General features: G+C 46.9%; 1 protein-coding gene across 1 annotated transcript; it reads right to left on the bottom strand.

The window, feature by feature from the left end:
* Positions 1 to 270: 270 nt before the first annotated feature.
* Positions 271 to 10,628, bottom strand: LOC119513300 (acidic mammalian chitinase-like). Its single transcript, XM_037808375.1, has 11 exons — positions 10,504 to 10,628; positions 9,147 to 9,170; positions 8,841 to 9,042; positions 7,588 to 7,644; positions 6,933 to 7,098; positions 5,964 to 6,088; positions 5,358 to 5,481; positions 3,608 to 3,793; positions 2,642 to 2,758; positions 1,612 to 1,757; positions 271 to 579 (listed from the first exon to the last, which is right to left on the bottom strand). The coding sequence occupies exons 1-11, from the start codon at positions 10,526 to 10,528 to the stop codon at positions 348 to 350; spliced, it is 1,404 nt and encodes a 467-aa protein (XP_037664303.1). The 5' UTR covers positions 10,529 to 10,628; the 3' UTR covers positions 271 to 347.

The raw sequence follows: 10,628 nt of genomic DNA on the forward strand, positions 1-10,628 counted from the left end.
TCCATTTAGTAACACATTTGTGGGAAAGAAGAAGACCTCAATCTTTCTTGCCCCCAAGAACCTTCTATTCCTTCTCGCATTCTGCCTTAGGATACCCAGAGTACCAGAACTTCCCATGTGCTCAGGGAGGTCCTGGCCGCCTACCCTTCCTCCTCTCCCAGCCCCAACCTCTATAGAACTCTGGGGTGCACACAAGGGGAAGTCCCAGGGTGGGGTTTCTCTGTCACATGCAGGGCAATGTCATGCAGATTTATAAAGCAAAATAGACAATTTGGCTTTCTTATGCAAAACTTTCATTTAATCATCTTCTCTCCTGTAATCCCCAAAGGCTCCAAAAGGTGGGTGATTTAAGACCAGTTACAGCAAGAAAACCTGGTGTCCAAGACCAGACCTTGCTGACAAGCCTCCTGATAGGTGTACCCATTCACGCAGTTGTAGAAGATGTTCATGCTGGTGGGTCTGGGATAGAGGCCATTGGACTTTCCTGCACAGGATCCTCTAGAGCTGCCACCCATAGGTAGCCACAGTGACGATGCGGGCCACTGCTGGCACCTAGAGTAGAGGCAGGCACTCTGCAACCTGAAGAGAGAAAGGAAAGGAGCTTCATATGTTCTGGAATGGACTTCTTTCTGTAGAGGACTGTCATGTTTGTAGAGTCACTGTGGGGTCCTCTCAGTAAAGAGAACATCCTACTTGAAACAGTGGTTAAATGTTCTGGGCCTGAATCATAGCTCATTCTGCCACTCTCTATGTGACCATGCTAGGCATGAACTTCTCTGAGCTTCACTTTCCTCACCTGTATGGTGAGACAATAGTAACAACTCTTGGAATCATTATGAAAATTATCTGAGAAACTGCATATAAGGCATTTTCCAATGTGCTTGGTATATATCATAGTAAGTACTGCAAAATTACTCATTTTTATTATAAAATGAATTAATAACACCTGTCTCCCAGAGTACCTGTGAGAATTACATGGAAACTAAAAGAACTACCAGGCCCAGGAGAGTAAAGATCCAATGATCAGCACCAACTTTAGACCCTCTGGCTTCCTGGGCTTGCACTGGTGCTTGGGGCTGGGGCAGACTTGTATGTCAAGGGCAGCTGTGACTCTGCCCCACATACAGGACAGGTCCCACTTGGACACTAGAGTTTCACCTACTCCCATCATGTTCCTCCTAACTTTTAAATCCTTTCTTTGTTTTGTCTTCTCTGCTCCACAAAGGGCAAAAAGGCTGGAGGTGGGCAGGCTGGAACAAGGGAACAGGTGTTTCTGGTCCCCTTTCCCCTACCCAGTCTCCAGATTGTTCTGGTGACTTTACTGAAGCTCCACTGAGCAGGTTTACAGAAGAGGAAAGAACCCTCAGGAATGCTGAAAAATCCTCTCCCTCTCACTAAGGCTGTCACCCATGAGCTGGCCCCTTGAAGGCCACTGGAGTCTTCCTTTCTGGGTCCTAAGTGCCAGCCTCACACAGAACATGCTAGGACAGGTGGAAGATATGGGGAAGACCTTGCTTGAGACCAGGCTGTCAGGAGCTCTGGAAAGTCTTTTCTTCTTCCTTGACCGTGTCTAGTTTATTATCTTATGGCATGTAGATGGAAAATCACTACTTACTGGAAGTGGAGACACCAAGGGCATATTTGAGAGCGTTCATGAGAGGGTATTTTCCCTGTCCACAGAACAAGCCCGTGAAGTCATCCATGTCTATGGCCCACAACATGGCCCCTCCAAAGCCGTACCTCAGCAGCCACTCGGCCTGTGGGAGAGAACAAGAGGGACTGTGGGGTGTCCTTGCACAAGTACAGGGAGTGGCTGCAGCAAAATGAAAGGGGAGGACGATGGCCCAGCAATGAGGAGGATGGAAAGGGAGTGGCTTTCCTGCAGCAGCTTTGAGGAATTGATTGACATATTTATATGCAAGGAAACATTTAGCACTACAAAGTCAGAGAGAAAGAGTATTGGGCCCCAGGCAGCCCTTTTCTCTGCCTCTGTTATTACAAACCGTGTTCTGAGGCTTGTCTGATCTGGGACTTGGGTGGGTTACAGTGACAAAAGGGTGGAGGCCCCACCACAGAGCAAAGTGTGTGGCAGAGAGAGGGCTCCAGGAGGAGAGGTAGAGGGTGAAAGGCTCTGAGCTTGATAAGCAGCAGCACATGCTCCCCTGGTCTCAGCACATGAAGGCCAAAGGGGGACCTCTTACCTCCTGTTTTCTCCTTTAGCCTGTATGAATTTGCTGTAGGCAGGAGAGGGGCAAAGGGGATGAAGGACCGCTGTGATCTACACAGCGGCCTTTGGAGTTGGGAAGAATGCCTTTCTCAGCAAGCACAAACTGGTGAGTTGGATCAAGACCAGAGCAGAACAGGGGAAGGGGCCAAGGAGAGTCTTAAGGAGTGGGAGGGAAGGGCAGGGGCAGAGCACAGGGAGGAAGAAAGGCACCTGCAACTAAATGGGAGCCAAAGGGGCTGCCCCAACTGCCGAGCCCTGCACCTGGGTCACTGGCTCACTGGGACACCTTAAGCCCTCCCTTGGCCTGGCCTTAACTTGCCACTTTTAAGTGTTTCTTTGGATTATAGCTCAAGGACACCTGGAGGGGAGGCCCCCAGCCTCTCAACAGTGCAGAAGGAAGGGCAATAAAATTACCTTGAGGGTGAAGCTCTTGGGGTTATCGTACCCGATCCACTGGTACTCCTTGTAGGCGTAGGGCACCTGCTGGGGGGTGTTCCATACCTCCGTGGCCCCTTCCAGGAAGGAGCAGACCTGGGACAAGCATGGGAGGAACAGTCATGACTCAGATGCGTCCTGCTCTGCTCAGGCCACCTCTCCCTCCTCCTTCTATTGGCTTTCTGGATGCACCTTCTCCTCAATGCCCCCATTCATGGATAAGAACACATGGCTACAATTTCATCCCAACCCCCTGCCTTGCTTTCCAATCCAGTGGACAGCGGAGAGAGCACTGGACAGAGAGTTGAGACATGAAATACAGTCCTGAGTCTGTCAATAATCATTGTTGTGACAATGGACAAAGCAGGCTCTTTGTACCTGCCCCACTTTCCCCTTGAAAGGAATGTCCCTGTTCTTATTTGACAGCTTTTGCCTCAAAAGTGCTAACAAGGAGACAGTGGAGCATAATGATTAAGATCGGAGATTCTGGATCTGAACAACTGAGGCTTGAATTCTAGCTCTGACGCTAACTACTTCTGTGGCCTAGATAAATTACTTAACCCCTCTGTGTCTCAGTGTCATTTTCTGTAAAGTGGGGATAACAGCAATAGCTCATAGCTTGTTGTGAGAGATAAATGAGATGATATGTAAAAAACACACCTAGAACACAGCTTGGCGCTCCCTTTGTACTCAGTAAATATTAGTTACAACTAGTACTAAAGAAGCACATGTGCTTTGAAAGGTTAAAACTTAGGATGTTTTCTCATTCACCTTATGCGTTATTCCCTACCACATACACAAGCACAACACACTCAGAGCAACCTAACCAACTGAGTACTGTCTATCAGAAACCTGAGTATAGATCCTCTCTCGTGGAAGTATCTACAACCCTCTGGAGCAGAAGAGTGGCTCTTCCTGGTCACCTAGGCTCTCTGAGGATACTACCTCAAAGTAGGCAAGAGTCCCGGCATCCTGAGTGTAGGGTCCAGCTGTCCCGGGGCCAGAGGTGGGAGCACCCAGCATGTTGTTGGCAGGGTTAGCAAGAGTGAAGGTGCGGGCATAAGCCCCGAAGCCCACCATCAGCTTCTCAGCAGGGGCACCTTGGTCCTTCCAGTAGTTCATTGCATAATCCTGGAGGCAAGGCAAGGAAGTTACCATTAGGAAGCAACCAAGCATGTGCCCAGAGGCCTGTGGAACAACCTAGGTTTTCTGCCTAATTCCAGACACAGTATCTGGTCAAGCCCTTCCCACATTCAACTTGGTAGAAAGAAAAGAAGCACCCTCCATTCTAGAACTGGATGTTTCAGGCATCTTCAGTGAATAGGCCCATTGTTTAGGTAGCAGGGCCCAGTGTGAAATGGGAATGAAACCTCATCTCTCATCCTCCACCCCCCATTCCAGACTTGGCATTTGGAGCCTGACTGTAGTGCAGCCATGCATCCACTTGTCTTCCAATCTGGCTGAATATGGCAAATCAGAGTTCTTGCACATGAGGAAGCCTCCTGGAAGCTGTTTCTATGCCAATTTTTAAATCCTTGGTTGACTTCTCCACTGCAGTCACGTCCAGTCTACTTACTTACCCAACCACTGCTCATTAAGTGGAATCATTGTTGCACTGTCTAAACCATGCAGTATAGGAAGATAAACCTCACAGGACAGAAGAGGAGTGAAGGGAGGTATACCAGTTTGTATACATTATGTCCCCCTGAAAAAGCCATGTTCTTTGATGCAATCTTGTGGGGGCAGACGTATTAGTGGGGATTAAGTTGGAACATTTGGATTAGGTTGTTTGCATGAAAATGTGCCCCCCTGCCCACCTGTGGGTGATAACTCTGATGGGATAGTTTCCATGGAGGTGTGGCCCCACCCACTCAGCATGGAACTTGATTAGTTTACTGGAGCACTATATAAGCTCAGACATAAGGAGCAGGCTTGCTACAGCCAAGAGGGACACTTTGAAGAATGCACAGAAGCTGAGAGAGGAACTGCAGTTTACAGAGACATTTTGAAGACAGCCACTGAAAGCAGACTCTTGCTCCCGAGAAGCTAAGAGAGGACAAACACCCCAAGAGCAACTAAGAGTGACATTTTTGAGGAACTGCAGCCTAGAGACAAAAGTCCTGGGTGAAAGACATTTTCAAACCAGAACTTTGGAGCAGACCCCAGCCAGGGACCTTCCAAGCTAACAGAGATTTTCCGGACAACATTGGCCATCCTCCAGTGAAGGTACCCTTTGTTGATGGACACCTTATGGCCTTAAGACTGTAACTTTGTAACCAAATAAACCCCCTTTTATAAAAGCCAATCCATTTCTGGTGTTTTGCATTCTGGAAGCATTAGCAAACCAGAACAGGAGGGGAGAAAGTGTGGAAGCAAGATGGATCATAAAATGTGTTACTAGCGTAAACAGAAATGATATTTTAAAAAATTCTCTGAAGTTTGGGATTATCCCCAACCCTTATTCTGCTTCCTTTGGTATGAAGGAAATATGAATGCAATTAATCATTGGGACAGGGAATAGGGAACATGAGCTGGGTTAGGAAAGGTGAGAAAGAGCATGAACATGAACTCTTGTCTTCTTCATCTTGTCCATGCAGCCTCCTTGGCCTCCTTTTCAGTCCCGGTCAGGGGTAACATGGCTTGCTTTGAAGTGATCTGTTAGGGCTGGCTGTATCGAACCCACTTCCTCACTCACCACATTTAGGAACTGGTAGTCTCCTTGGTCATTGGGTCCTGCAGACAGGGGGCTGTTCTCTCCTGTGAAGCCCTCCCAGGAGCCCCTTAGGTCATAGGTCATCATGTTAATGAGGTCCAAGTACCTTGGATGTAGGGATAGGGCAGAAGAGGAAAGAGAAATCAGGCTCTCCATTCCACCCGCCATAAAGCTGCTAGTCCCTGCAAAAGGTGTTATTTGTGTTTATGCCATAAAGGAATACACATTTTTAATCTTTATTTTCCCTGATCTTTATCCCCAAAATACCTGGTACAAAAGAGACACTCCCTAATCAATTCCTGGCAGCATTCAGATCTTCAGGACAAGAAGAAGTTTGAGACTCAACTCACCTTCTCTAAATAGCCTTTTACCAAAGAGAACCTTGGAAATAGTTTAGAAAGATGGTCAGGATTCTTGGTAGCTTTCCATGCCTCTCCCTTAGGTGTTGGGATCATCTTTCTCCTTACAGATAGCACACTTCTGTCCAGGGTACCTAACATTGGTCACTGGTATCTGGACATTACCACTCTATGGGGTGGCTCCAGGGGCTCTGGCCCCAGACCTGGCTGCTGGGCCGGGTTTATTTACCTGGATATCTCAGGGATCTGATAGGCAGTCTCAATGATTCCTTTTGCAGCGGACACAGCAGCAGAAATCAGCAACCTGGGCTTCTTACTCTGGATTTCTTCTTGCTCAAAAGCCTCATACATTTCCTGAGAAACAGAGGACACTGTTGGAGGGACCAGTGAGTATGTCATGAGATCACGATTCTTACACAGAAAGTGCAAGGTGCTGAGTGTAGAGTTCTTTGATCTTATAAACTGTTGTTGATCCCTGAGGACAACAGTGAGTTGCCATCCAAACTTCGAAATGAAGGGAATTTGGTCACCTTCAGAGTTTAATATGCGTAAATAGTTAACAGAAGTGAAAAATTAAAGAAATAAATGTTTATATTAAAGAGACAAAATGGCTCCCAATCCTGCAAACTGTATGTGATTGAATCTAATGATCAGAAAAACCAGTCACTGAAAAGAGGCAACAAGAGAATAAAAGCAAACACTGGTGCTCAACGAGGATCTGGACAGGGGAGAGGGCACCCAACCCAGTAACTATGTGTGGTCCTGGTGGCAGGAGTGCCTCTTCCCTGGAGGTTTATGCATCTACCCAGTGTCATTGAGCATCCCAGACATATAAGGAACTCAGCTTGTGATAAATGCTGCCCACCGAGGGACTCCTTGAGGATATCTGACTTCCCGTCTCTGGGTCTAGAGATAGAGGACAATTCTCTAGACAGTTACATTTCTCAGTGTAAATCTATTAACTATCATTACTCTGTCATGCACCAGTCTCTCTAACTTGGGCAGTGTGAGTTTTCTCCAAAAGAATGATCTGACCTTGTACTAAAGAAATCAGGCTTTGAGTGGGCAAGGATGTGATCCCACTCTGGGCTGGGGTGTATTCAGTCACTACAGGACCCCTCACCAGACTAATAGAGGTCATGCCCAGACCACTGTGGGTTAGGTTCTATGTTCCCTGGACAAAGGGAGGGCGAGTCACCTTTAACAGGACAGTGAAGAGCTGCTGTGTGTTAGCTGGGCTCCCACGATTGCCCGGGTACTCCCAATCAATGTCCAGCCCATCAAAGTTGTACTTCCTCAGAAACTGTATGGCCGACTGGATGAAGGTCTGGCAGTTCTCAGCAGTGGTGACCATATCAGAGAATCTGAAATAAGCAAGTCATTATGATCTTACTGGCACTAATGGACTTTGACATGAACTTGCCTGATAGCAAGGTTTTCCCATGGGGCACATTGGGGGTGACAGGAGGAAACAATGGTAGCCTAAGCCCCTCAAGACTCTAGCTTGTCACTTAGCCTCCCATTTGCCCAGACACACATTCAATTATTCAGTCACTTAATCAACATTTAGTGAGTGCTGGGTTTACAGTTGTGAATAAAACAGAGTTTCTGTGCTGGATGAGACCATATGGAGGAAGGTGTAGACAAATGAATAGGTAATTCCAATACCATAATTTAAGAGCTGTGATGGAGGTAAGCCAGGCTTCAGGGAGAGCTGGTCAGAGAAGGGCCCTGAAATGTCTGAACCGGAGTTGGATACCCAGGTGCCTCCCACTTCAGAGAAATTCAGTGCCCTTGAAATTTGGAAAAGACTGAGTAATGTGGGACTGATTCAGTCACTCAAATACTCTTACCCCTGGGTTCCAAATTTCCAGCCACCAACAGATAGCAGGGTTTTCAGTTTCAAGTTGCTGGAGATAAGAAAGATACATATGTAAAAGGAATTCCACTTTTAGGAGATATTATATGCTGGTCAGTCCCTTCACCCTCACATCCCGCACTTGAGCAAACCCCAGAGCTCCCACATCACCAGTCTCTGACTTTATATTGGGAGCAGCATCTCTGTAGGAGCAAGGTGCCCTCTTGCCATGGGTACCTCCAGGTCACAGTATAAATACTCATTGGACAGGTTTTTTCCCTCAACACTGACAGTGGGCTGAGAGATACTGGGATCCTCTGTGGCAGGGAACTTTGGGTGAAAAAGAGACAAGTCACCCAGGGGAGCTTAGGGGAATCTCAAAGGAGTCCCTTAGCACATTCTGGAGCTGCTGGGATAACCAAGACCAGAAGCTTAAGAATCTGAGTCCCTCAAAGGACAGTGCAAGGAGTAGGGAACAGCGCAAGTGTGCAGCATTTGCTGAGTGCTTGTTAAGTATGAGGTACTTTGCATGCATTATTTCTGTGACCCTTACAATGGACCCAGGCAAGAGCTATCAATCTCATTTTACCTTTATGTGAGGTTCCAGAGGTTAAGTAACTTGTATAAGACTACACACCTAGAAAGGTGGAAGAGCCAGGACACAAGCTGAAATCCTTTATACCATAAACCTACACATTGGATTCTCAACTGGACCTAAGTCAATGAACTTATCTGATAAACTGATGATGCATTCCTGGGTTCTGCTATGTATTAGTAGTGCAGACTGGGGAAAGTTTTAAGCTCTCTATGACTCCATTACCTCCACTTTAAAATGGTTTTAATATGCCTACTTAATAGTGTTTGTTGTGAGGGTTAACTGAAATAATATATGAAGAGCACCTCACATAACACCTGGTATCACCCAATAAATATGCTGATCATTTAAATAGCACAACTGGCACCAACCTAATAGGCTGGCATGGTGCTGTACTGTGACACGGCAAGTCCAAGGGGAACTATTCACAATAAATCCCTTGTGTATGTCACCTCCACAGATACAAAATATAACACTGAAGACCTGGTGAGAAAATAATCCAGAAGAATGACAGCAACCTGCCTCTCCCAGGGATAATGTTGCTAACAGCTCTGCCAATAAGGCACGAGAGTGATTCTGGACAGCACCCAAAGGCTCTCAAAGGTGTAGATGAGCGCCTCCAACCCAGCACAGAGTCCAAGCCCAGAGCTCACTAATCCTTGAGGCCGTTGATGCCAACATAGAGAGGCTCATCATCCCACTCGGTGGTTTTGATCTCGTTATTTTCCATGCCAGCATAGGCATAGATGATGTGTGTGCAGAAGCAGGGGTCTATATCCTGGGGCATGTAGCGGGCAATCCCATCCTGGTACTGGCTCCAGTTGGTGAAGTAGCAGACGATTTTGGTTGCTGTGCCTGGAAGGGCAGAGAAGTAAGACATAGGCCCTGCCCTGACTAACGTCTTCCAGTCTCTCACTACAGATAGCCCCGCACAGCCTACCCTCACATGGGGTACTCACCCAGCTGTAGCAGCAAGGCCAGCCCTAAAGAAGAAAAGAGACCTTGGTCAGAGAGTGCCAGGATCATCCTTTCCCTGGCTGGGAAGAAGAATGTCTGCAGCATCACTGGTCAGTAAATGGATAAGGGAGCTGGCTCCTGATGCCGCCCCTGCTCTATAAATCCTCTCCCAACACGGGCTCCTGCGTGATATTTCTGGTATGCATTCAGTGAACTACAAGGCTCCAGAAACAGGAGGATTTCTTGTTATTCTTTCAACAAATGCATATTAAGTTTCAGATGCTGGTAAGAAAAAGAAAAATTGGACAGGGTGCCTGCCCTCAAGGAGGTCACAACCTAGTGAGGAAGTCAAACTTGTAAACAAATAAATGCAATGCAATGTGACAAGCGATAAAACTGAGATATTCATAGACTATAATGGAAAAGAGGTCAGGAAGGAGTTCCCAAGAGAGGTGATGTTTTCACTGGGCCTCCCTGTTCTCCCTCTAGGGTCCCCTGGTATTTGTGCTGCCTTATCTCTATCACAGCACTTCCATTGAAAGATAACTGTTTATTGATCTGTCCACTAGACTCTGAGCAACTTGAGGACAGGGACTTTGTTTATTCCTCAGAATCCCCACTACACAGCACAATGCCTGACATACAGTCAACTTTATCAATATGCATTTTGAATGGAGCCTGAAGATAATACAAATTGGGGGAACAGGTGGAAGAGGAATTGAAGGTGGAGAACAGAGAGGGCCCCTTCCCATAGCAATCTCTTCACACTAAGGCCTAGAATTCACTCATTCCATAACCAAATTCACTCCACTTTTCAAGGCATATCATGCTTCTAAGTTTTATTCTCTTCCAACTCACCCAACCACACACTGTTGTCCCCAGCAGTGATCACTCTCCTTGGGCTCCTATACACAGTTTGGTCTCATTTCTGGGGAACAAGTCAGCACTTGAGCAACTGGTCTTTGACATCTTTTCTCCTCCCTTCTCAATCCCTGTAATCTGTCCCCAGAGCACAACATTCAGAGAAACATCTGACTCATTCATTTTTTCCTGATGATTTCTCCTGTTAGTTAATTAATCCATGACCAAGGCTATTTATTGAGCTTCATGCTGTGCCTAGCACAGAACAGGAAGATCAAGCCCAAATCTTCCATCATTTTACACGTGGGGAAATGGCCTTGTCCTGGTCTGCCAGTGTTGTCCATTTTCCCTCTGATATGGAGACCTCAGGGGCTCTGTGGGGCCTTCCTTCTCCACTATATTATGAATCCAAGGATGCAGGAAGAGAGGAAAGAGACAATGCAGTGGGATAAGAGATAACAAGGAGGAGAAAAACAAGCTGCCCTGGGAAAGACTCACCAGCAAGAATCAGCAGTTTGTCCATTTTGATGGGAAGTCTTGGATGTTTTTTCCAAGCCTCAGTGTGCTCTCAAGTGCTTTTTATAGGGTGCACTACAGACCCTCCCACCTGCACCTGGCTCCCT

Source organism: Choloepus didactylus, chromosome 2 (assembly GCF_015220235.1).
Source record: "Choloepus didactylus isolate mChoDid1 chromosome 2, mChoDid1.pri, whole genome shotgun sequence".
NCBI classification, from domain to species: domain Eukaryota; kingdom Metazoa; phylum Chordata; class Mammalia; order Pilosa; family Megalonychidae; genus Choloepus; species Choloepus didactylus.